General features: G+C 42.6%; 1 protein-coding gene across 4 annotated transcripts in view; it reads right to left on the reverse strand.

The window, feature by feature from the left end:
* Nucleotides 1–164: 164 nt before the first annotated feature.
* Nucleotides 165–26,566, reverse strand: part of TNNT3 (troponin T3, fast skeletal type) — a 30,673-nt gene continuing 4,271 nt past the window's right edge. Inside the window, exons 2-15 of one of the 4 annotated variants that reach the window (XM_069016954.1) lie at nucleotides 25,928–25,962; nucleotides 24,800–24,813; nucleotides 24,117–24,134; nucleotides 21,605–21,622; nucleotides 13,560–13,580; nucleotides 9,429–9,447; nucleotides 8,581–8,626; nucleotides 7,677–7,793; nucleotides 7,258–7,335; nucleotides 6,895–7,008; nucleotides 6,584–6,693; nucleotides 5,649–5,739; nucleotides 4,921–4,961; nucleotides 165–308 (exon numbers count right to left, since the gene is read on the reverse strand). In XM_069016954.1, the coding sequence (XP_068873055.1) occupies nucleotides 260–308; nucleotides 4,921–4,961; nucleotides 5,649–5,739; nucleotides 6,584–6,693; nucleotides 6,895–7,008; nucleotides 7,258–7,335; nucleotides 7,677–7,793; nucleotides 8,581–8,626; nucleotides 9,429–9,447; nucleotides 13,560–13,580; nucleotides 21,605–21,622; nucleotides 24,117–24,134; nucleotides 24,800–24,813; nucleotides 25,928–25,947 (756 nt within the window). In that variant the 5' untranslated portion in view covers nucleotides 25,948–25,962 and the 3' untranslated portion in view covers nucleotides 165–259. Of the gene's footprint in view, nucleotides 309–2,778; nucleotides 2,820–4,920; nucleotides 4,962–5,648; nucleotides 5,740–6,583; nucleotides 6,694–6,894; nucleotides 7,009–7,257; nucleotides 7,336–7,676; nucleotides 7,794–8,580; nucleotides 8,627–9,428; nucleotides 9,448–13,559; nucleotides 13,581–13,962; nucleotides 13,975–21,604; nucleotides 21,623–24,116; nucleotides 24,135–24,799; nucleotides 24,814–25,927; nucleotides 25,963–26,566 lie in introns of all 4 variants that reach the window. The other 3 variants (XM_069016956.1, XM_069016953.1, XM_069016955.1) reach the window with 3 other exon arrangements.

Genomic DNA, 26,566 nt, shown 5'->3' on the forward strand with positions numbered 1-26,566 from the left:
TATCAGGAGGGTAAGGGACATGCTCAGCAGGAATTCAAGATGCCAGCAAGGAGTCAGCCCAGCTCCACAGGGAACCTGCTTCCCCTTGCCTGAGGAAGCCACCAGACCCCTCCAGGAAGAAAAGCAGCAGCAATAGCCAATCCAGGCTGATGGGATTTTTGTTATCATTGAGGCATGAGAACACAAGTGATCGGTGAAGGAGGAAAGAGGAGGCCAGCAGGGGTTCAGCACACCACTAAAGGCCATGCTGCCTGGTTCTTTACTTCCAGCGCCCACCAACCTTGCCCTTGGCTCCTGCCTTCTTGCTGCTACAATGCAAAAGGAAAGAAAAACATGTCAGCATGATGGAAGCAGTGGGGGTCTGTGTCCACTCTGCATTTCTGATTCTTAGATTAGGTTTCAGCTGCTTTCACTTCTCACATGTTGGGTACACCTGCCATTGACCACATCCTGAGAAAGATATTGTTGATATTGTGGAAAAAGATTCCTCCTGGGGCTCTTAGTGTGAAAGGCAGGATGTGCATGCCTGAAAGAGGTGGACCCTTCCAGACTCCTGCATTATCAGGATAGAAATCTAGGTGGTCTCCAAACTAACTGACAGGTCTGTGCAGCCACAGACTTGATGTTTTCTGAATACAAATCTGCTGTGGTCTAGATTTTAGGATTTAGAGCTCTATCTAGAGAAATTTGCTCAGTATGAAAGAGCTCTGATCAAATTCCCCAGATGCTCTATTCAGTAGTGGAGGCAAAAAGCTGAAACTAATTTAAATACAACTAAGAATTGCTTTGCTCTAGCAAAGGCAGAGTGGCTATTTATATCATGAGAGCAAGAGCCTCCAAAACAATCCAAACAACTTTTTAGGCCTGCTCTCATATCAGTATCCCTGTCTTGCTCATGGTGTGTGGGAGCAGTCCAGCTATACTCCCCACTCAAAGCACCTGAGGGAAACTCTCTCCAAGAGTTCTTGCACACAGAAGGGCAATCCTACATGCAAGCCACTTACCTTCTGCCTGAGAAGCCTGAACTCAGAATGGGGCTGGGCAGGAAGTTAGTTGAGTTAGATTCTGCACTAGTTCCCATTAGTAGCACCTTGGTTTGTGGGGCTTGGCAAACCCCCAAACCCTTCCATCTCACACACACAAAATGATGAGGCTGCTTCTTGAACCAAAGCACATGCGAAGTGGGGGCAGCTCTTTGACATGGCATAGTGTGGGGTTGGGGACCAAGAACAAGGTGCTGCTGTCAACAGAGGTCTTTCTTCAGAACCACTGGTTCCTCCAGGGAGAAGAAAAACATGGGGACATCACATCTGGGGAGATTTTTGTTTTGCTGCCCCACGAATTGGTTCAGGAGCACCAGCCATATTTACAGAAGGATGTAGCACAGTGACAGAGACACACACATAGTGGATACTTTACCTTTGACCAAGACAGGCTTGGTCTATTTGAAAAAATTGATGGTTTACATAAAAGAGAGCATGCACTTTCTGCTTATCTTAAATTAATCTCTATGTCCCTTTTGCCAGCCTTTCTGAAGGTTCAAAACCCAGTGTAGGAACTGCACCGCTCCTCAAACAAAGGCAGAGTCCTTTTATATCCACAAGCACCTGTGATGTTTGATGTTACACCTAACATTTAGCATGTGCTTAAGGGGATTTAATAAAGTCTGAAGCAAAAGACTCATTTGATCCTTGAATAACACATTGGCAGGCACTGCTTTGGAATGATAGTGTCTAGTGTGGATAGAAATTTAAGCACACAGAAATCTCATTAGCTCTGGGCTTCTCAGTGCAACCTTTTCAAATGATGTCCTGAGAGAGTATCCTGTCTTTTGGGAGAACAAGCAGGCAGTGCCCTGTTGTGGGTGGTATGGTAGTGCCCCACACGAGCAGCAACACCCAGACAAACCATGGCATCCTCCTGCAGCTGCACATTCTGCTGAGGTTCATCAGCCTACAGCTCTGTGCAGAAAATACCATGGGAAGGTCAAGCCTTATGTTTGGCATCTTCAGTCTACCAAATCCCCAGTGTTACATTCATTTGATAAGTCAGGGTGTCCTGGGGAAGTGGGAAGGCAGTAACTGGTAACTGCTATCATCCAAACATATCACCAAAGGCCACTGCTTCATTCCTGGCATGACTTTGCTAAATAGATACAGACACACAGAGAAGATCAAACCTACCACTGGAGAGCTCTCCTCCCTTGCTTCCCTGAAGTTACTTCTCTGTGAGTGTTAGTTTTCTACATGTCCTAACCCTCAAGCTTTGTCTACCCCTGGTGTCTCATAAATTCATTAAAAACACCTAGAATAAAGATATTAGTCTTTATGAATAGTAATGAAATAGTCTTGTGGTGAAGAAAAGTCAGAGGGAGATGATGAGTGAAAAGAACTCACAACAGGAATCCCATTACGTTAGTCTTGTTACACACCATTCCTCATAATCTTAGCAACCTCTTGTTTATCCTTCATAAACAAGGGTTGTATTCCCTCAAGTATTCAAAGCACCTCACACAGGTGCTTGAAAAACCCAACAATAAGCAGAGGAAAATTTTGAAGATAGGGTGTGAAGAAACACAATTTTTTTCTTGTTAGGTGTTACATTCACTTCAGTTTGCCTTTCATTTTCTCAATGTGAGGCAGGATGGGAGTGGCCCTTCCATCTCTTGCCCCATTTCATTGCAACAAGAAAATGTCAGTGCTGAGGCTGAAGTGACTCATTTGAACACTGAGAAGATATCCCCAAGCCAGGAGCTAGGAAGGGGATATAAATACTTACTGCTTCTGGGCCTGATCAATCCGGTTTCTGAGGGTGACAATCTGCAAACAACATATATGACCAGGGTTTTTAGAGACAAAGAAACCTTGTTCCCTCAAGGAGAGGGGAGTTTTACCTGCTGAAGTGCTCAAAACAGGTGCCTGTAGTAGGAATTAGTACTTCCTGTGAAATAAAATCTCACCCGTGGTTGAAGGAGAGAAATGTTACTTCTTGGTAATAAATCTGCAAGCCACCTTCACATGTCAAGGGACAGAAGAGCTAGAATTTTATAACCCTTACTAGAGGGGTTTCTACACATTGAAATTAATCTCCTTTGAACTCACTTGTCAAACTGCAGGCAGGTGAACCTGAATGAGTGTCACCTTGGCCAACTGGAAAGCTTTTGGATGGCTCCATCACTTGCATGTGTCAATCTCACCTTCTCACTCTTCCCTTACTCCTATACATCAGGAAGCGTGTAAGCCCAAAGGTCTTCAGTGGTCTTTGGATGGGGACCTCAAGAATGGAAGATGGGTATCACATCCTCCTGGAGTACCTTCTGCTGGCTGGCAGAGTAGGAGGCGAGGAGCTTGTAGCAGTCACCTCTTTCCCAGCCACTCATTTAATAAGAGAAGATGACCTGATGCATAGGAAAGCAAACACCTACCTTGCACAGGATAAACACCTTCTAGCCTTAGTAACTCAGTTTGGTCTTTAGGCCTGGACTTGCTACTGAAATCCTGGGAGTCAGGTACTAGAAAAGCCTACAAAACACTAGGGTGTGATAGAGGGCCCTCTTTTGCCCCTTCATCTTCTCATTTGTAACTGAGTCAGGGTTCTGCTTAGTTTTCCTGGACTAAAGAAATGTCCTTGCCAAGATGTATGCTTTGCTTCTGCTTTTGGTGCAATTCAAAATTCTGCACTGACTCTGCTGGTCCAAGAACTGATGACCCAAATTTTGAATATTTAAAGTCGCACTTGACATTCCCAGCGTGCAAAAAAAGAAAAACAGAAGTCATACATTCTGGTTGTCCCAAGAACTGGTAATTCCTGGCTCACATCTTTCCATGGCAAACAGAAACAAAATAAGAGACTGAAACATTACCAGGAACAGGACAACACAAGCAAGGAGAGATCAACAGATCACTTGCTTTTGTACTTACTCGTGGAAGTTTTAGTATTTCTCACAGAAGTTTAAATTGCTTTTTTCCGACCAAGTATTTTCCTCAAGTGTGGAGGAGAACCAGTTGTCTTCAGTGTGACCCAAGCACTTAAGACTTACCTTCAGTCATAACCTTATGATTGTGACTATGACACTCACTCCAATGAAGCACCAAAGAGCAACAGACACTAGAGCTAAAGAATGGCTCTACTTCTGTGTGTCCCACTTCCTTCCTTTGTCTCTCCCTTTCATCCTTGCTTGTGTCTCCTTCATTCTCTTTCCTATTTTCACTCACCTTTCTCCTCAATTTTTTCCTGCTATCATCTTCCCTTAATTCTTCCACTTTCCCCATCTTAGCTGTGCATTTTTCTTCTGCTTTGTTCATTCTTTGTACTTTCTCTCCTTGGTTTTCATCAGCAGGCACCCACCTCTTTGTTTAGGCAGAGATCTCACTATCACAACACGTACCCCTCCCCTGCCTTATTTCCTGTCTTTCCACACCCACTTGATCTGTTATCCTTAAGCCAGCCCTCTCCAGTATTTTGGATCTCATGCCACGAGGTGGAGAAGCTTCCCAAACCCCATACTATTCTCTATATGCTGTAGTCCAGGGTATTACATGTGTCCCTAAGCTTTTGCATATATCCCAGGTGCATCAGCGTGATGCCCCCATGCACATAATACCCATTTTTGGGTACAGAGTTTTGGATAGGAAATTATTTTAGGGTGCTCTCAGTAGATTGCATGCTCATTTCTTTAACCAAATCCCTGTTGGACTCTTGACTCTTTTCCTAAATTACCGCTTTATATCTTTTCAAAGAATGGAAAGGGAGAGAAAAAGGAAGTGAATGGAGAGACACAAGATCCATTTTTCTCTTTTCTCTCTGCACTTGGAGCCAAGTGCCAGCTCTCATCTGGCGCCTGGCTCTGACCATGCGGCAGGCTCATGCATTTGGTAGCCTTTGCTGCTGTTGTTACACAGGCAAGTTCATTGTACTTACAACTTGGAAAGCTCCTGCAGCCTGCAACGCATTGTTAAAATCTAAGAGAGATTGAGATAGTTACGTTGGTGTTGCTCACTCCCTGCCAGCATGTGTCTGTGTGATTGGGAATTAAAAGGATAGCGAGACAGAGAGAGACCAAGTAGGATTTCTCAGCCACTGAAACCTAATGTGGGTGAGTGCAGCCCTGTCCAGTGACCGTGTGAAGGAAGCATGTCTGCTTTCTGTTACCATGTGACACTTCAGTCAGATGGTCCTGTCTGGAGACAGTTTTCAGTGACTCCAGAGAGCTCAATCCACGGGTAATCTGTCTGGGACGGAATAAACTTACAACGTTCAAGTTTGAAATCAAAGATGGATCTAAAAATATTACTTTGCAATGGAGGTACATGAACTGAGTTACTGAATTTTCAGGCCACAGTTACCTATAGATAAACAAGAATTAACAATGTTTCAGGAGAGGGCAGGGAGTCCATTTTCCATTGGGATTGCCTTTCCATGGGGCACTGAAAACCTTAAAAGCGTTCTATTCAATTTTAGCCTAAAATGTGAAATCCAGTTCAAGTACGTATAGTAGGGAAATGCAGTTCCAAGCATCTTGCTGCTTAAGTATTGCAAAGGGTCGTTGGAGACCCAAATAATGTCACAACATGACTTTTGCCTGAGGAATCAGAGAGATTTTTACATTTTGGACCCTGTGCCATTAGCAAGATGGCCTGTCAACTCACCTCATATTTTTTCCTCTTGATCTGCTCTGTAAAGTCATACTTTTCAGTCTCCAGCTGATATAACCAGTCCCACAGCTCCTTAGCTTTGTCCCTGTGTGTTTATGTGGAAAGGAAAGTGGAAGAAACACATGACATCAGGTATTTTCCATGGTTTTCACATCACTAATAATGAATTTTATTTAATGCTGTTCACACATCTTTCTGTAAACCCTCTCTGTTCTCTGAAAGCTACTCATCATTTTCAAGGTCACATTTTTCTCGCCCTCTCGCCTTCAAACCTTTTAGACTTGCAGTCTTGTATGTGTCACACATTAACATAATTCCTCTCATTTTCCCCCTAACTCTTAATGAAAGATAAGACTCCAGGAATCAGACAAGAAGGAAGGAGGACTCTGACGGTCACCCAGATAAGCAGAGCAGTTGCCATTGTGCAATCTCATCTGTGTCAGGGCTGAGGTGAGCCAACTTCATCTTTCAATCATGTGTAAACTCCAACATGTGCAGTCCAGACTATCATCTGATGACTGCTCTGCACTAGAGCACTTAGCTTCCAAACCTCCAGCCTTAATGGAGATCCATATTCATACCTTAGCAGCATTAACCCACCCCTGGGAATGCAACAGATACCAGTCTGTAAGCTTGTTCAGCTAATCCCAGAGCTAGTCCTGGAAATGACTAATCCTAATTAGCAAGAGGGGCTAACAGAGCTATGCCAGGAACACAACTAGAGGGTTACCAAACCATTTCAGCACTTCCCTACATTCCCATCTCTCCTCCATTCTCCAGGTTAAGCAAAGGCACAACTTATAAGTCTCCCATGATGAATTTCAAGGAAGACCCCCTCCTCTACCTCATTTTATCACCAGAGAAGGCTCCAGGACAGTAACACCAAATATCAGTAGATTACATTCCATAAATTAGGATAAACATGTTACCTCAGCTTGTCTTCATTAAGGTGGTCAATGTTCAGGGGCTTGCGCCTCTCTGCCAGGACCTTCTTCTTCGTCTCTCTAGCTGTTTGCTTCTTTCCTCTTTTCTGGTCAGCCTATTTTCAGAATAACAATTAACATCAGACTGCAGAAATTAAGCCTGAATTAAGTGATTTCAGTGACAGAGCAAGCAAGACAAGCTGCTGGGGATCCAGAAGAAGGAAAGCTGGGCAGTTTTCTCTTGTAATGAAGACTGTTCCCAGTCAACCCCATGGTTTAATGTTCTCATATTTCTTTCATTGATCCATGATTTTTACCTTAGCCAAATAACTGCTGTATGTTGCACCCATGGAGGACAGAGCCTTCTTCTTCTTCAGATCATCCTCAGCTTTTCTCTTGGCATCTTCTTCCTCTCTCCGTGCCTTTTCCTCCTGTGGAGGGCAAAACACAGAACAGGTTACTCTAGGGGAGAGTCCCAGTTTCCCCAGCAGCCAGTGCCGGGAATGTGACCAGAGAAGGACAGTGATGAGAATTAGCAACTCCTGTTTTCTGCCCTTGCTTTAAGAGGGTGGTCATTTCATCTTCAGACTGAGGCAGGCAGAACCAGTAGTTTTTTTCTGTCTCTAGAGAATCTCCCCAGTTTGATGCAGAGACAAGGAGAGGGAAGGAAAGACACTTACCGCAAGCCTTGCCTGACGCTCCTTCTCCTTCTCAGCCCGGATTCTCTGCTGCTCTGCTCTTTCAGCTCTGCGCTTCTCCTGCAGGGAGCAGTAGCAGAGGCCTTGGATCATCATCATGGCTTTACCTGCCTCCACTGTTACACCCCACTACCAAGAGCTTTGTTTCATAGAGTGTGAGCCACCTTCTCTCTTTCTAGAACATGCAGAAGGGTCTCTTGTACGACTCTCAGATATAAAACAAGAGGCTAAGAGAGGGGACAGATGGGGGGAGAAGCCATCTGATGATGACTTGAGCAGTCACTTCTGTAGGTGGCAGCACAGCTTTCTGTCAAAGTCTGACAGTGGACTAATGGTTTCAGCTTCTCATCTACAGGTGATCTCTCAATCTAGTACTGGGAAACGGCAGTACAAGGACTTACAATCCTCTCCTTGAGAGCAACCAGCTCTTCCTCTTCCTTTCTTCTGGCTTCAAAGTGGCTGTCAATCAAGGCCTGCAGTTCGATCAGGTCTTTGTTCTGCCTTTTCTTTTGGATGTCCTAGAAGAGCAGAAAAATGCATTAAGTGCATATTGTTCTAGTATTATGTCCTGGACATTCCCAGCACCCTGCATACACAGAGAAACAAAAGTAGAAAGTGTCTGTAGATTTCCATGGAAATCTATGGATTAGCTTAAATAGCTCTTGGCAATCAGACACTCATTCAGGCAACAGTCAGGAGCCTAGAAGTGTAAAGAATCCAAATCTCCCATTCCCCTACACCATATTTTATCCCTGGCTTTGCTTACACACTTCTCATATACTAGCTGCCTCCTCTTTGCTTTGTAATACAAATCTTACCTAGAAAATATTCCTGTATTTTGGGCAAAGCAAATATTTCTGTGGAGGTTTTCAACACCAGAATTTTTCATTTCTCTAGCCACTTTCTAGGAAAGTGTTTGGAACTCTACTTACTATTGTAATTTTAGCTAGTGTTTCTAAGCAACCAATGAGGGCCCGCAACTTTCAAGCCATTTGCAACAATGGGACAGAGGATCTGAGATCCCTAAAACACTTACTTTCTCCTCCTTATATTAGCTTCAAAGATTCAAGGAGACCAACAAAAAAAAGAAATATATGATTTTAGCTTAGTGACATTATCAGTGAATGCATTCAGACAGTTTCAGGGAGCAGAGAGTAACCTTTTGCTGAAATCAAGTGGCAAATCAACCATACTTTTGTCTTTGACTTTACCCTCAGCAATATCCAATACAGGAGGAGTTATGTGGGTTTGAACTCATGTCTATTATCAGGTACAAAGGACAAACAAAGTCTCAGGAATACTTACATCAAAATCTACTTTCTCACCCTCTGGTATTTTAGGAGCAGTTAGTCTGCAGAGAGTCAAAAACAAAACAAAAAGAAAAGAAAAATAAAGGATTTTCATCTTAAAGAATATGCAGCTTTTTAAATAGCCCATCCTGCCCTGCCCTCAGGAACCACGCTGACAAGGAGGAGTGTTGGTGCAGATAGAGAGGGGTGAAAGAGCACATCTGCAGAAAACAACTCCAGGAAAGTACTAAGGACCCCTGTCCTTCCTGGAAGCTCATGCAGGGCAGGGAGTTACCCCTAAAAGCCCTTTTTATTCCCAAAGCCTATGGTCGTTCCCTACCACATGGAAAGATGCTGGTCTGTGAGTCTGTCTGTGCAGGGCTATACCCTCCCTCCTGGGCAGCTGGCAGAGTGGGAAGGGAAGGTGCTGGGGCCCAGAGGCAGAAGGTCCATGGGAAACCTTAGTAAAGCTCAACTGAGCCCAGCCCAACATTTGCCACCTTTCCCACTGTCAGCAATCCTGGATGGAAAGGGCAGTTTCCCAGCCATGGCTTCCTACAGAGGATTTCCTGTTGAGCTGCCTATATTTTGGGGTCCTGTGAGATCTCTGCATCTCAGGCAGTCCACGAGTTGTCTGATTCTACCAGGAACAGGTCTTAAGGCCAGGCCAGTAACTCCTGCTAAGGCATCCTCTAAAGGAAGCAGACATCCTGGAAAGGTGTGCAGGAACAAACAGATGGATGTTGCATGAGGGAGAGCTGAATAAAGGCTTCTAGTGGCCATTTGCCCAACAGGGAATCTAAGGGCTTCTGCTAGATCAGGAAAACGATCCCAGGGTTTTGAAACCCTTCCAGTCATACTTACTTTATTCTGGGCTTCTCCTCTGTATTTGGAAGGATGTAGCAAAACAGGAAGGGAAAAAGAGGAAGAAAGTTAAAACAACAGAGATCACGCCAGCTGCTAAAGTAAAAGGAGGGAAGGGAAATTTAATCTTAGGGGAAACATCCAGAGACACTGGTTAGATCTCAAGCACTTCCAAAAGAAATACACACACTCACACACCCTTTTTGCTTGGAGTGAATCTGTTTTTACTCTCGAAACAGAATTTGGCATAAAATAATCAAGAGACTGTATAAAAGTCCCAAACATAGCATCTGGAAAGCAGTGGTTTTGTGCAAATGCAAAATTGTTTTTCTCAAACCATCCTGACCAAAGCTCTAAGGAGGCCAGCTGGGCTGGAGGGTAGAAGAAAACGATGCCTTTTTCAATCAGCACTTTTTTTGTTAAAGGTAAGTTGAATTCACAGTATCATATCTCAGTGATAATTAGGCTTCACCAGTTTTGTTCAAATGCCTCACATGGAGGCCAGGAGGCGAAAACCTTTATGACACACATTTTCTCCAGGTTCACTGGCTTCCAAGACACATAGGGCACATGTCCCTGAGATACCTTGGTGCCATGGGGAAGATGCTTTTTCTTCTGCACTGTGTGGTGCTCCTCAAACCCAGCTTGGAAAGGCCATCCTCTCTTAGCAAGCATCCTCTCCTGCTGAGGTAACATGCAAAATTCCCACAGGCATTAATGGGAATGATCTTTTCATTTCCAGGAGAGGCAAAATGCCCTGATAGGCAGGCTAAACCATCACAGAGACTGCCAACCTGGGCCCTCTGGCAGTCAGAACTGTTCCCTTGCAACAAGTGACCTTTCCCTGGCTCTTGTACATGTGCTGGTCTTATGAGTTACTTGCTTCACATTTGTGCTTGTGGTCAAGTCCCCTCCCTACTATTCTTTTAAAACTTAAGTTATTAACTCCAGTGCAATGCCAGCGAGTTCAGTGCTGTTACTCTCAGAAATAAATTAAACCTGTGTGTTTATTCTGGCCCATTCTCTCAGAGACCCAGGTTGACTTTCATAACCACACACTACATTTGAACTTTCAGGGATGCCGATGGATTCTGCGGTACAAGACTCTCCCTGGGTTGGCTCAGTGGGAGGAACTGAGGTTAAAAACCTCACAGCCTACTGAATCTGGTAAAAAAAAATTGTAAAGTACAAGTAAAAATAACCTCTTCAGTAGTGGGTGCAGCCCTGTTATCAGGTTCATAATACAGAAAGATACTATATTTTTTCAATGCTTATTTGCATCCAGCAGTTTTGGGATTGATGGTGAAAATTTGGAATAGCAAATAGAAAAAAGTAGGAAAAAATAAAATGAAATAATATAAGAGGCAAAAATAGCAAAAAACTTACACTGGAAAAAGATTTATTGAGGCAATCAGATGTAAGGGTGTTGGATAACAAAAAATTGAAAGAGTGGTTGGAAATGGATTATTGATATAATCAAAAGGAAAGATGTGAGAGATATGTAAAAGAAATCAGAAACCAATATTTCCTTTTTCTCACTGTTTCCCATACAAATTTCATTAATGACATTTTAGGGGGTAGACTTTTCTCATTTACTGCAAGAGCACTGCCTGCCAAAACGTATCTCAGTTGAGGCCTCCAGATGCCAGAGCAATGCTAAGAAAATAAACAGCATGTAATTACAAATGTGTTTTAGACTGCTCCACTATAAAGGAAGTCCCAAATCACTCCTGAAGAAAAATACCATTAGCCAACAGTGTGCTTCTGTATTTCTCCAGTTGTATTTTTATTTGTTTTGCTTTTCAAATAGCCAGTGAGCTTTTTAACATGTTAGCTTAAATTGCCTTTTACCTGGAGAGAGGAAAAGTGATTAAACAGTCTATCAGGTATGTTATACATACAGGATTCCCTTTCTTCATGACATACCCAGATAATTTCGCCAGACATTCCTGTTTGGCTTAAATCTACCAGTTAGTAACATTTCAAAGAGAGGGGGGAAAAAAAGAGTAGACAGGAAATGACTGGTTTTGTTTGTTGACCTTGGTTGCCTGGATCGACACCTGTCTGTCAATAGTGAATTTGGTTTCAGCTGCCAACAAATCAGCACTCCAACAAACAGTTGTAAAAATAAAAAGAAAAATTAAGGTTAGTTGTTCTTGAAATAAGAAACTGTAGTTAGAGTTCTTAAAGGTACCTCCAGAAAACCAGAAAAAGGGGTATTTTTTAAAAAAATAAACAGTAAAAAAATCTATCCTCTGCAGTGCATGACCCAGCCTTTGTTCATACTGTATGAACCAAAAGCAGCCCAGGGATAGGATTTATTTTGAAATGCCCCTTCTTTCATGACACCAAGTCAAGGAACTGGGCCAAAATTTGTTGACAAGCAGGAACTGTCATAGCAAATTCCTGTTCCTATGGCGGATTTTGACTAACATTCTGGTCATTCTGACTATGAGCCATGGGGCTGAGACAAAATCCCCACATACAACCCTGCCAAAAGATGGCAAGAGACACTGCAAATCCAAGTTCACTGCCCTGGTGATTAGAGAGTCTTTGAGTTTCTGGTTTCTGAAAGGCTTAGCTCAGAGAGAGAATACACCACCAAAATACCACCACCCTTGCTTTCTCCTGCCCAATCTATGAGATATTCACACGGTGCTCTCCTTCTCTGGGAATCCATCTTAACTGCCTTTATTTCACTCAGAAATCCCTAAATGCCCTCCCCCTTAATCCCACTTCTCAGAAGCAACATGTCTAACTGACATTGTGTCCTTGGGAAAAAAAAAGGAAATCAATATGCTATTAAAAATAAAAGAAAAGAATGGGAAAAAGAAAGACAGAGAGGGGCTCAGGAAGGTCCTCAGGGTACTTCCCTAAATTAAAAAAGAAGCCTGAAAAGCGAGCAAGAAAATTAAAACAAAAGAACAACAACCAAAAAAAAAAAAAATCTACAAAAGCAAAATAAAACAAGGAAACACAGAAAATGCAGGGTGTTTTCAAGACTTTTCAAGACTGTTTTCAAGGCTTTGTCTTTTGAAGGAGCTGCCTGGGTGTTCTAGGGGCTGGGGCAGTCAGGAAGAACCCAGTTACTTCAACAGCTTCTAAAACTCCATGAGAACATTTCTATACGTTTGAACTGGCTGAGGAGGGGGCTAAGTTATCTCATACAAGAGCAACACTGACCCTGCACACATTTAGATTTGGTCCTTTCAAATGAGTCTTGTCCCTGTGTGCTCCAGCACCCACTCAACCACATATTACAACCAGGCTGTATTTAGCTCCACCCATCTGAATAAATTTATTCACATATTTAATGTTTAGCACAATTTTAAGTGCATGGCTTGAGCAGAAGGTTACATTTCTATAGATTCAGGCCTGGAGCCCATGACCTTCTAAGGCTGACTGAGGGATGCACGGCTATGCAGGTCTCAGCTCCATTTTCAAATACGCCACTACGATTTAAGAGATTCTTTCCTGATTTTTGGGGGGATAGAGATGTTTTGCTGATGAGAGCTATGATACAGCAGATTCTGGCTAAAAGACAAGTTCAGAGCAAGCTTCTAGAGCTTCATTTTCACCATCTACTATCCTAATGAGGCTTCTCAATACACTAATGACTCCCCAAGGGTGATTGGATATGCACAGTGAGTGATTCTTTGCAGCAGAGATGTTTTGGCCCAGTTCCTGAGTTTAAAATAAAGTGAGGAACAAAAACAGACACATAAAAGAGAGTGAGATGTTAGAAGGATGACTTTGTTGTCCTAAGATAACACTGAGCTACCATCATTGTATTCGCCTTCTTCATTGGCCATAGGTTGAAGGACAAAAGAAAAAGAGAAGAAGCACAGTAGTCAATCCACAACTGGCACTGTTCTAAGAGCACCTGTCCCCACTCCCTCCCTGTTATGCTGGGAACCTTGGACTCTCCAGAGATGGAACAAGAAGAAAAAACACCTTTTTGGTGATTTGATGTGGCTGATATACAGCCCTTTCTCCATGTTCATTGAAATCCATCTAGAGAGATCATTTCCCTCCCATACTCTCTTTTCTCTTGAACAATGTCAGTGTTTTTGACAGTTTCCCCAGCACTGAAAGAGAAAAGGGATGAGGGCCTGTAGGTTCATAACATACCTTCCTCATGAGCTTCCTCTGCTGGTGTCATGGTGCAAGCAGTGATAGAAGGACAGGAAATAGGAAAGAAAAAACAGAACAGTTATTTAAAGCTCTTGGAATCCTGAGAAAGAAACCAGGGAATGCATGAAGGGGGGGAAAAAATAAAGGAATTAGTGAACTAAGACAGCGAGAAAAGGTATCTGGAGAGACTGTCAGGCCTTAAAAATTCTGTAACGTTAAAGTAGCAGTAAGCATGAAGGTTAAAGGAGAAGAGAGCTGCAAATTATCATTGTGGTTAATATTTGTTTCTCTTGTTTTCTTCTCTTCTACCAGCCCAGGACTCCTGTTCTCTCCCTCTCTCACACACAGACACACTTTCATGCTGCACCTAGGTGGAGTAACCAGAAGTTGTGTCACATACCTGGCTCATGAACTTCAGGTGTGAAGTGTCATGGAACAAGTTGCGATGGAAAACAAGAGAATGAGAACAAAAAATCTGTTATTTCACACACCAAAAGAGCTTTTGAGCCAATGGGGAGGAGGGGCAGAGAGGAAAAGGGGAGGCAAGAATGAAGTTAAGAAGTAAACAGGTAAAATATTTACATTTGAAGTAACACATAAAGAGAAGTCACAGAACAGGAAAGGTGAAAGAGGCAGATTTATGATAATAGTGCAGTGCTTAAAAAACACTTCTAATCATCATATGATATAAAGCACAACCTGACAGCACAGTGTACCACAGTTTACTTTGATTAGAAATATGCACATGAACATAGCCAGCACTCTCAGAGCACTATTGGACCCATACTTTAATACAGCAGTATTTCAGCCATTTGAAATAAACACAGTGTGGTTCAGAAACCTGCTGAAATACCTGCCATAACTCATCATCAACGTTCAGCTAACTTCCAAAGAAGCTCAGTTCCCTTCTAGATCTATGGCTCAGGCCATTTTCTTCCTTGAAGACAACTTTGATGTCTATATAAATGTACTGCTGCTCTTCGAATCCATTTGCAATGTAAAATTACAAACGGATTACTTCATAGGAAGAAAAGGTTCATTAGAAGTCTGTGCAGGTCTACATGTCATTCTTCTGGGTTTTGCCAAAGTGAGACTAGGTCAGCAATGTGAATTTGCAGGGCAGATTTTGCTTTTCAGCCATACACACACACCACCAAATATTTTGCAAAGCAGGCATAAAAAACCCACAATCTCTCACGGTGTTTATATTCCCCATGTGGAATCAATGGGGCAAATTCCACCCTGAAATCTGAAATAAATCCTTCCCTATAGGAAGAAACATTCATTCTCATATCACAGGGCAGAATTTACACATTCCACAAGGAGACTTTTTGCTGAGATACCCTTTCACAATAGAATATGTGTGTTCCCCCAGTTTCTAGTGAAATTGTCATGCAAGGAGTAGGTCTCTTCCTCCTTACTGCTGATTACACTTTACTGAGAAAAAATATTAAACTAAAATAGAACCACCCCAAAGGCATGCAAGTTATAATCCATCCTTAACTGATAGGTTGTTATCCCCTATCACCTTGTATTCACTTCTCACACACACCATCCCAGCAGACAGACACCAGGGAGTTTAGAAGTTAAATCACATACCTGGAGGGGGGGCTTCATTTAGTAGGATGTGTCAGGGGAAAAACACAGGAAAGGAAGATAAAAGAATTAGAAATAAGTTATTCAGGAAGGGATCACCTCAAACTTTGGTAAGACTGGGTTGAAGAAGTATAATTTGCAGACCAAGTTATAGGGATGAACTGTTAATAAGAGTGGAAAATGAGTGTAATTACAGTAGGGTATGAAGTAGATAGGGAGGAGATGCCATAGAAACAATAAATAAAGGGAATTTGAATGTTGATGATTTGCAACAGTTTAAATCATGCAAATTTATAAACCATGGGTGAGTGTAGTAACACTGGTGATCCTTAAATCTGAAAGAAAACGCACCCAATTTGAGAGTTTTACAAGCATTTAGTGTTACCTAGGTTTCAGCTGCCCTTTTAGCTATCAGAGCTGCATGAGGATGTGAGAATTACTGAAGGAGGTACTGCTTTGGATGTATCCCTATGCATGCATTTGAAGCTCCACCATGTAAGAATCTCTGCTGGCAGATTGAGGGCTTAGCTCTGCAGAACTGGCAATATTTGTGCACAGAGCTTGTCTCTGCTGCAAAGGACTAGAAACTGCTTGAGTTTGTGTGCCAGAATCCTGCTGCAATCCACTCCCTGCTATAAGCAGCTTGGGCTTCTGCAGCCCAGGTACCTGCTTTCTGTCAGGGCTGTGGGGTAGTCACAGCCCTAAAAGTTTTCAGGGGCACTAAAAAAGCTTGTTCTAAGCTTCCTAGATGGTGATCCTTCAGTTATAAACAGTATTTATACTTTCCTATAGGGAAAATAATTTTTAGGGAATTTCAGGAATGGATTGATTCTTCATGATTCTGGTATTCTTCAACATCTTCAAATTCCTATGTACAGGAACACTTCAGATTCATACATAGGGATTTAGATGTCACAAACATGAGCTTGGTTAGGTGGAAAGAGTCAACAAGGGAAAATGAAATAATTAGAGCAGGAATCCCACAACAGCAACAACTGTGAACTTGTGCAGGCCAAAGGTGTGACTTAGAAGATGTGGCAGGCAAAGACAGCATTAATAACAGAAACTAAATAATCATGCAGTTACATGAAAAGCTGGGACAGCCTCCTTCTGACGTAAAAGTTTTTTGTCAGGCTCATCATATTTACATTTTCTTTTGGTTTTACGATGCTTTATGTTACTGAGGGAAAAGAAAGCATGGGGAGGCTTTATTGTTTATCATATTATGTTAATATCTTGTGTTTTGCACAAATTTCAAGCTCCTACATCTGTCCGTGCTAGAGAACCAGCTCTCAAGTTGTGAGTAGTTCAATAAATACCATGGAAAAGAGGTACAGAGGCAGGCAAAGCAACTGGGATGGAAGCAATGACCTTTAGCTTGTGCAAATCAAAGTCAGAAAAACCTTAGGTGCAGATTAAGAGACAAAAATGAATATGGTTAAAAAGAGAAGAGAAGGATGTGAAACAAGAAGCGATGAGAACAGGAGAGATAGGAGAAGCAGTGAAGAGATGAATGTTGAAGTATTAAGTCATGTAAAAATCAATCAGCTTTCACCTCACTCCAGCCCTGGCAAAAGCATTGATCTGCTCTGGACTAAGAGGCTGGTCTCCTTCTGTGGACAGCAGAGGGAAGTAGCTGGGGTGGGAGGCTGCTGAGATGTGACTACTTTAATAAAGCTACTCCAAATGGCCCAGAATAATTTTCACAGACAGTTTAGAGGACACCGCAAGTTCCGTTTCTGTTTTTCCAGGTAATAAACATGATAACATTCCCATACACGCTGCGAGGACGGCTCCGAGTCCAGTAAGCGGCTGTTATTACAGCTCATACATTGAGATGTTTGTCTACCAAAAATGTTACTACATTTTTCATGCAGCAGTTAGCTTCATCCTCATTATTATGCATCACAAAGTGATGAGGAAATTATGACTGGTCAAAGGTGTGAGGAAGCTGCAAGTTACAGTTTATTGTTAATATTTGATTTTTATGTTTACTTCCACCATCTTTGAATTCCTGAGTATAATACTAGAGTTACTGTTAAAATTTTCCAACAGAAATCATAGTTTCAATTAAATTTCAGTATTTCAGAACTCACATAGATTTAGCTGAGATTGTGGTTAAAAAAATATAGACGTTTCACAACCATAAAGGTTGCAGAGATATAAACATCTCTGGAACAAAAGTTTTTCAGTTTTTGTCTTGTGGCAACTTTTCATTCCAGATTTGTTCTTGCATTACACTATATATACCCCACATTATCCATAAAGGCAATGCTTCAGAAGCATCTAAAATAAAATTTTAATTTCAAAATTTGGAAACCTTCCATAGAGGAGAGAGGAAAAAAAAGTTGGAACAAAATGTTTTAGCTAAATAAAAGCCATAATTTTCAGTAGCTGTCGAACAATGTGTTCCTCTTTTTTTTTTTTTTTTGGTTGGTTGGTTGAAAAGTTTCCATTTTGTCCCAATTCAGCACATGACCCAGTTGTGAAATTGCCAAATGGAATTGTATTTCCAGCACACAATAACCCTTCAGATTGACGCAGAGGAATTCAGAAGTCACATACCTGGTTCATGGACTTCTTTAAAAGGGAAGTAGCAGGGAAGGAGATGCAAAGAAAGATAAGAGAATTAGAGCAAGAAACAGAGGATAATTAAAAACCCTTACACTTTCCTTAGCCAAGGTGGTGGAGAGGGTGTTAAAGGCATAAAAACCATTAATAAGATTAAGTGATAAATAGAGGGCACATATGAATGTCAATTAGAATTGTGGAGAGGAAGGGTTGTTTGTATATAAAAGATGCAGATTACTAACATATATATTCATGTTATAAATCAAGTGCCACTGGTAGCCTTTGGTTGACAAAAACATTACTTGTATTTAAAGCAAGTCCATTACCCATAGGTTTGAATCGGCAAAAAGGGTATAGACAACCTGCTCTTATTCATGTGCATAGAAATCCCAGCCACTGTGGAAATCAGTGGGCTCTGAGGAGCTGGCATTGATTTCCCTGGCGCCCAGGATTTCACCACTGGTGTGTAGGGCTACACACCGATGTGGGAGGATGAGTACAAGCATGTTACTGCTCCCCAACCTGCAGGACAAAGCATCCTGTGGAAGCCTGGGTGGGCAAGCAGAAGGGCAGTTGAAAGGTAAATGGGTTTGGGCTGCCAGGCTGATGCTTTAATAAGCATGACCTTCTATTTTGCCAATCACACAGATTGCCTTACCAGATCTGGACCTTAATTCCGGTTACAAAATTGAGTAAAAATGCAACCCTGCCACCCCTGCTTTTGTATAATGGACATTAACCCAGAAAAATCCCAATAGTTACAGGAAAAGCACACACTGCATCTTTTCTCAAATATGCTCCAACCAAATGGTGCCGCTTGGTCCAATCCTTACCCCAACAGTAAAAAGTAGGTATGACACCATGTCACTTGTTGACACGCTCATGACTTCAGGGGCAAGTCTCCCCACATCTCCATACACTGCTGCAAAAGGGAGTTCTGCTTCTGTGCAGTGGCAGGGGCATGGGGGAAGAGGTGCACCCAACTGAGGGACACAGCGTTGCCTCAGGACATGGCTGTCCCACCTCTAACCCCGGGACACGGCCAGAGGAAAGGGTTTGGGGAACACTATCCTGTACCAGCTGGTGTCCATAGGAATAGCCTGGCTAGAGACATCAGGTGCTGGGGAATACATGAGCAGTGCCCAGCCTGTGCCTCAGGCTTTGTTTTCAAACAGCAGTTAGTACTGATTACTCATCACACTGCTTATCCTACAAGAGCAAAGCAACCGTGCAGAGGATATTTTTTGCATCGGCTCATCTTCAACCACCTCCAGAATTCCTGCACGAGTTACTGCTCCAGACAAAAACAGAGGAATTCACAAGTCATGGCACATACCTTCCTCACGAGCTTTAGCGTGTGGGAAGAGTCACAGAGCACAATGCAAAGGAAGATGAGCGTTAGAAACATCAGAACAACTTTTCACTTGGGCAAAATGGAGGGGGAGGGGAGCACTGAGAATATGTTGCAAGGAAATAAAATTAGTATGGATATGAAAAGCAGTACTGGAAGTGAGGGTGCAAATGGTCTGAGATATTAAAAACATAAAGCTGATTTAAGCAGCCGTATGAGATGATTTGTCTTATACAGCCATTCCTGCAGTCCTGCACAAAGCCAGGAGCAGCATGCTGTTTCATAACCCTGATGCTTGCCCATGTGGATTTGCAACCTGAGGCCAGCACGCTTTGGGTGGCTGTAAGTATTGCCATGAAACAGTGGCCTAGAAACTCCATTATACAAACAAGAAAACCATCTTTAATCATTTGCAAAGCTAAAGCATCAAATTTATCACCATTTGCTCTATACTCACAGGGTTTAAGCTGAAAAAAAAGACGTGTGGAAAGGCTTTTGTAAGAATGTCAGCCAATCATGAGCATTTCTGCATATAGTCTGGAGGCCAAATCCACCCCAAATGGTCCAAAATAAGCCTCCTGAGAAGACCCAACCGATCTTAGAGTAAAAGTTTTTCAACATTCATCCTTTTAAGAGGTTTACATTTCCCAGCAGTTTTCAAGTTTTTTTTCGTGCAACAAATACCACGTACATCAACAGTGCAGTCAATGTCAAGACAGAACACAAAGGCAGACAGTACAAAAACCAAAATGGTGACAAGTTTTAGTCTGCATTAATATGCCTATTTGTAACTCCTGTTTCCTTTTGCCATCTTATGGTTTACTGGCTTCCTCTGAAAGACAGGAATGCAGGAGTCACATCACATACCTTCCTCATGAGCTTCTTCTTTAGGTGTGAAGAGCCACGGGACAGGATGCAAAGGAACATTAGGAGAAATACATTGTTACATGAGATAAAATAGGCTGAAAACCTTTCATAGGCTGAAAAATCTGCTCAGAGGGAAAAGTTTTATCCCAGTAAAGGATGTGCTAATGGCCTGGAGATAAAAAGGATTTTGAGGCACATGTGGCTGGGAAACAACTACACCACATGAAGGGAAGGGGCAAAAACATCAGAGAGGGAAAATCTCACAGTAAGCTCAAATATCATGTGCTGAAACTTCTCTCTATTTCCAGTTTTAAGAGGAACAGCTCCTGCCCTTGCCCAGATGGGCTTTATGGTGAGCCCTGCACAGGGCAGGGGTGGCAGAGGGGCCGGGTTACCACTGAGCCGTCTCTGCCAGATCTTGCACTGAGATTGTTACTGTGTGTTAGCCAGCGGCAGAGCCAGTCACAGAGGGGAGGTGGAAAGCAAAGACAACAGAAGCAAAAAGACAAAGTAACTGGTACTGCTCCTCTTACACCACCCTTGAGTCCCCAGTACCACCACCAAGGAGACAGCAGGGAGCAGTTTGGAAGGTGATGGCACATACCTGCCGGAGGAGCTTCATCAGGTGACATGTGGCAGGAAGCAAAAGCAATGAGATGGAAAATGAGAACAGTTAGACTAAAGAGTGTGTGAATGCAACAGAGGGTTTACAAAAAAAAAGCACAGGACACATGAAATAAAGAAACAGAGGAGGAGATGAAATGGAGACAGGTGACCAGAGCACACACAGATACAAGAAATGTAAAACCGTCTGGACCCGGATGCCATAAAAACTCTGCAAACTCAGAGTGGGTCTATCGTGGCACTCTAAACAGCTTTAGCCCTGTTTGAAACATGCCCATAGCACAAAGCTTTGCAAATATGGAACCAACACACCCTTTGGCTCCTTGCACCTGGAGCACTGCATCCCAAACCTCTCGAGTGCAAAGGGTGAGTTTCTGTTCCAGCCCCTCTTCTGCCCTGTCCCACCTTGCCAGTGCTGTGTGCAATGTGGGGAGCCAGCTGGGGTTACTTACCAGCATCTACATGGTTATAATTCTGCAGCATTATGCATATTATATATCATATGATATATTATAGCTTATAAACTTATAATATATATGATATATTATATATAATATGACATATTATAGCATATGTACTATATAACATAGGGCTAAGCACATATTTTACCACAGATGGATTTTGACTTCAAAATCCATCTGATCATGATCTGCCAAGCTATGTAGGAGAAACCAGTTGGCACCTGATAGAAACCTTCCTAGCCAGACCCCAGTTATTCCATGGCACACAAGTACCCAGGGCTAAACATCAGCCTCAGAGCATGTTGTGTCTTGGATAACGGGATGGTATCCACATTTCCCCTGCTGGTCCCTCCCCGAAACTGGAGCAGAGGTGTCTGCACAGATACACGAGGATATGGGGTACCCTCAGTGAAACTTGTGCAAGGGACAAGGAACGCCCTGTGCCTGCAGATGGTTTGTCCCAGCATCTCTCTTGTCTCTCGCTTTCTTCTACCACCTTGCAAAATCGAGGTGCACATCAGCACCAAGCCCTCCTGCAGGAACCAGCACGGCCGAGATGCTGCTTCACCTACCTTCTTCCTGAGCCTCTTCTGTGGGTGGGAAACATCACATAGCAAAAGAAAGAGGAGGAGAAAATTAAAACAGGAAATATGTTATTGGGACATTCCTGAGGTTTGCCAAGCTCCCAGGCCGTTATGGGTAAGAATACACAATGATGGAATTACGGGGTGGGAGAGAATTAAAAATAACATTTTTATGGGCACATTATGAGGTTATAAATGTTACTGAAATATGGGAATATGACCACAAGTGAAAACCACATAAAAAGGCATCCAATATCTTATTCTTTACTAGAGCTGGCTAAAATACCCTAAACCCAACTTTTAGTGAATTTATTTTAGTGAAAAATTAAATTGCTGCATTTCTTTTGCTTTACATTTTTTTCTCAAATGGTGAAAATTTTTCACTAACATTTATCAATTTTTGAAATTTCAAACAAATTCATTCCTGAATTTTACCAGATGAATATAAATTTTGCAGGGGGTCTCCCTCCCTTGATAATATTCATTTTGACACCATTCTACTAAAAATAAATCAAGCAGTTCAGTAAAAAGGGTAGAACAAAACATATATATATGTTTGTTTTCATATACATATACTCATATACACACACATATATAAAAAAATTATGTATGTACGTATATTATATTTTTTCTAATATATAGATGCATTTTCTTTCATATATCTGAATGTTTTGGTTTGGCTTTTTTAAACAAATAAAACAGGCCAAATTTCCTACCAGCTCAATAAACAACATCAATGTCCACTATTGCATTGATGTCTATGGCTCAAGACAGAGTCCTGGCCACTGGATGTGAACCATTTGCTCTGGATGTCTTCACACATATTCTCCCTCCACACTGAGAGAGAAGGAAAGCAGGAGCCATGTCACATACCTTCTTCCTGAGCTTCAGGTGGCAAGTGTCATGGAACAAGAAGCAACAGCAAGCAGGAAAATGAAAACAGAAAACTGTTAGAAACTGATGCTGGGGGGTGAGCTAAGGCCTGGAGAAAAATGGTGGTTAGAAAGTGATGGAGAAAGTTATATGGAAAAGAAATGGATGACATCAGAAAGAAACACAAAGGTCAAGCAAAAGTATAGAGCAAGGAGAAGAGACCTCAGAGGAGTCAGTCATGCAGATTAAAAAAAAATTGAAAGTCACCTGCCTATTAATTTCATATCAGTCATTAAATACTTGAAAACAAAAAGTAGGCAGTTAGGGAAGAAAGGAGAAAGGCAAGAAATGCTTCTCCTTTAAGGAAGGCTTGTCTGCAGGAGCAACACCCTTTGCTTGCTCTTTTGACATTTGACAAGACATGAAGGATGGAGCATGAAGAACACTTTCCCCTTCCTGGCTCTGCCACTCCACGCATGACCAGAGAGACAGATGATGACTGAAGGCAGCTCTACAACCTATTTGGTGTCTCTTTTTTCTTTTTTTTGAGCTCTTGGTCCCTTCAGAAGCAATGCCAGGGAAATAGTGACTTAAGGATAATGTACCTTATAGCAGAAACTACTATTCTCAACATGGCCACAGTTGCACCTCTGTTCCCACCACCATTGATGAGAATTTGGCTGTTGCAGCAACTTGGAGGAATCCAGGACCAAAAAAAAAAAAAAAGCTGCTGTGTTTAAATCCCCAAAATGGATATCCCAAAAGGGACAACTCTCTCTGAGCGGGTCTCATAGCCTCCACATCCAAATATTCTACCTCCAGTAAAGGGTTTTTCTTTCAACCCCTTAGAAGATGCCTTAGACACTAAGGGCAGATCCTGGGAGAAATTCCAAGAGTTTGGCCCTTAGCTCTGTTCCAGACACCTTGGGAAAATGAAGGATGACAGCTGGCAGCTACACTTGCCTGAACTGAAACCAGTGTGTCAAAAATGTCCAGTAAAGACAGTGGTACATCTCCAAAAGCATCTTTTCCCTGCTGCCTACAAAAGGTGAAACAATTTGGGTGAGAAGGGTTTTTCATGCTCCATCTTTCCAGATCAGCACTCTGTCTCTCACAGCTTGTCAAATCACATTTTGCCAGCTAAAGGCATGGTAAGAAACTTCATCTTTGCCAGTTGGTTCTCTGCCTTGCCTTTTCTATCCTCAGCAGTGCCCTGTCAGCTGCTCCTCAGAAGCTGGACAACCTGCTCTTCTTTTCAATTTCAAAATTTAAACTCAGTCTGTGGACACTGCCAAACTGAGAATGGCAGGATTTCACCGATGCTATGTTATGTGCGCTCTGCACCAGTCCCTGCCATAAAATGTTCCAAGTTTGTGGGCAGGTTAGCCCCCAGCTTACATCATAACCATCCCCTCATACAAATACACCATGTCACTGTAACATGAAGGCTGTACACATCACAGCCCCAAAACACTTGACTGGTTTTTTGTTTTCCAACTGGTTTACTGATAAAGTCTTTCAGATCGCCTTTAGCAGCAAGCACCAAAGAGAAGGGTGAAGTGTAGACAAGAGAAAAGCAGGACCAAGAACCAAAGAAAGATAAATTACGTTCCACTTTTTTTGTTACCTTCTTCTTCGTACTCCTCTGCATTGAAATGGGAGAGGGGGGAAAAAAAGCAGACAAATCAGCCATCAGCTTTGATACAACAGTAGAATGTTACCTACAGCAGTGCCCTCTGTGCTCAGAGGGATGCTGGGCAAGATGGTTTCTGAGAGGCCCCTTACAAATCAGCAAGTCAAATAACAGATTAAATGACTTTGAAAATAAAAAAGAGGAGTTATAAAAAGGGGAAGAAGATGATAAAGTATTGATTTTTTCCTTGGGCAACAGAAACGCAAGGTTACACATGCATTAGAAGGGAAAAGGTAGCAGAGAGTGCCTCTGAATATATGAAAAGTTTCTATGCATATTGCTTATAAACATTGTGAGGATTTACGATTTAAAAGCAGAATATATTACACATACAAAAGCTTCAAAATAAATTGCCAGCAGATGGCAGTGCCCCTACAAAAACTAGCAGCATCCCCTCCCACCAGGGCATCAATTTGGGGCTAAAACCCCACAGGCTGCCCGCAGCACGAACACGGCCAGGGGGCTACAGGTAGTGTAAAAACACCAGAAGCTGGTGACAGTCAGACAAACAGAAGCACAAAAAAGAAGCTTCAGATTTGTCTAACCATACCAGCTGACACAGCCAGCAAGTGATGCAGGCTTGCACAGAAGCAATTACAAACGGATTTAAGACTTACCCTCTCCTTGTTCCCTGTGAGAGAGGAAAAAAGGATATTGAAACCAGATAAGTATTTATCCCGCTCTGTACTGATGTCAAGCTTTAAACCACACACTGAAGCAACCCAATGCAATGTTGTTTAAAGTCTGTTGTTTTTTCTTTCCCCCATTTTCTCTGCTCTTCCAGGAGATATTTGGTTTTAAGAGTAGTAAAGTAACTGGGTTTGGGTTTATTTTAAATAGTGCTCCTGATTCTGAAGGCGTGTATGGATCCATATCCAGGAATAATCCTCCACGCCAGAGCTCTGACATGATACCCGCACACGAGCACTGCACAGGGGCTGATAAAAGTGGCCCTCAGTCCCAGTGTGCCAGGCAACCCAGCCTGCAGCCAATGGCCCACAGCAACCCAGATGTGCTACAGCCTCCCTGAACCCTAGGGCTGTCTAATAAAATCTGGCATAAAACAGGTGCTGCTCAGTGTTTATCCCATGCCTGTAGCAACACAGGTCTCGTGGTCTGCTCCCATTCCTTGCCCGCACTTGCCAGCTTCTCCTGCTCTACCATCCCCTTGCATGAAACCCAAGTCCCACAGCAACCCTGGGGCCACATCCTAGAAGAAAGACATGTTAGTTAGGGATTGCCTGAAAAAGGTGCCAAATTACATCCTCAGAAAAAATATTTAAGAGCTGGACAGAATGATACAAGTTGAGTTGAACTTGAGAAAGCTAAGTGACCACTGTAGGTCTGTCCATGATTCCTCTGATCCCATGACTGCCCTAAATCTGCCTTCTGTACCCTCTGATGCAAAAGTGTCAAATGATCCCATTGGGTTTGGTCATATTACTCTAGATTTGTTAAACCAGGGAAGAAAGCATCTTTTCCACTGTGCTGTGGATTTTATTTCCCCTCCTCCAGGTGCAGTGCCACAACCATGGAGGGCAGGCTGAGCTGGGTGGAGGTGTTTAGGAGATGTCCTGTGTTGGACACGAGGGGTCTTTGACCCTCTAAGTCAAGATGGTCCCTTTTTCAGTAGCTCAGGGGGCTTCAGGCTGAGCAGAGAGCAGCAACCTGCAGGGGTGCCCTCGCTCTGCTGTGTGGAGCCAAGCTGGGCAGATAAACACACAGACAACTTTCTCTCTACTTACACTTCCTCGGTATCAGACATGTTGGCAGTTAGTTGCTAGACAAAAGAGAAGGAGAAGAAAAGGAAAACAAACAAAACAAAACAAAACAAAACAAAAAAAAAGGGAAAAAAGAAAGAAGAAGAAAAAAAGGTATTATTAGTGAGTGCACCTCATAAAAAATACCAAGGCAGAAGCAGATTGGATTGACATTTGAGGACAAAAAAAGCCAAGCACCTGCTTTCCCACACAGCAACCAGTTCCCCACCAACACTGACATTTTGGGAGAAGCACAAACCTTTGCCAGCCATGTCAGAGGACAAGGGGAGAGGAGGAGAAAAAGATCATCTGGAAAGACATATCCCATCAACTCAGCTGCTTCCCACAGGCAGACCCAGGAGCTGCCTAGTCCCAGCTTTAAATTACCAAATCCCCAGAGCTCAGGGAGACGGGCAAGGCCAGGGTGTCCTCCCGCACCCATCTGACATTTCCATCGCTCCAGCAAGATTAGAGGAATTTCTCCTTCTTTCATGCTACCACAGGTGGGAAGGTGCCAGCTCCAAAGCTGCATTCAGAGTTACAAAAATAACTGAAAGTACCAGTATACCTAGAGATAATTTGTCAGCACCCAAAAGTGTGTCTGTTTTATACAACTGATGAGTG

This window comes from Aphelocoma coerulescens, chromosome 5 (assembly GCF_041296385.1).
Source record: "Aphelocoma coerulescens isolate FSJ_1873_10779 chromosome 5, UR_Acoe_1.0, whole genome shotgun sequence".
In the NCBI taxonomy this organism is placed as follows: Eukaryota; Metazoa; Chordata; class Aves; order Passeriformes; family Corvidae; genus Aphelocoma; species Aphelocoma coerulescens.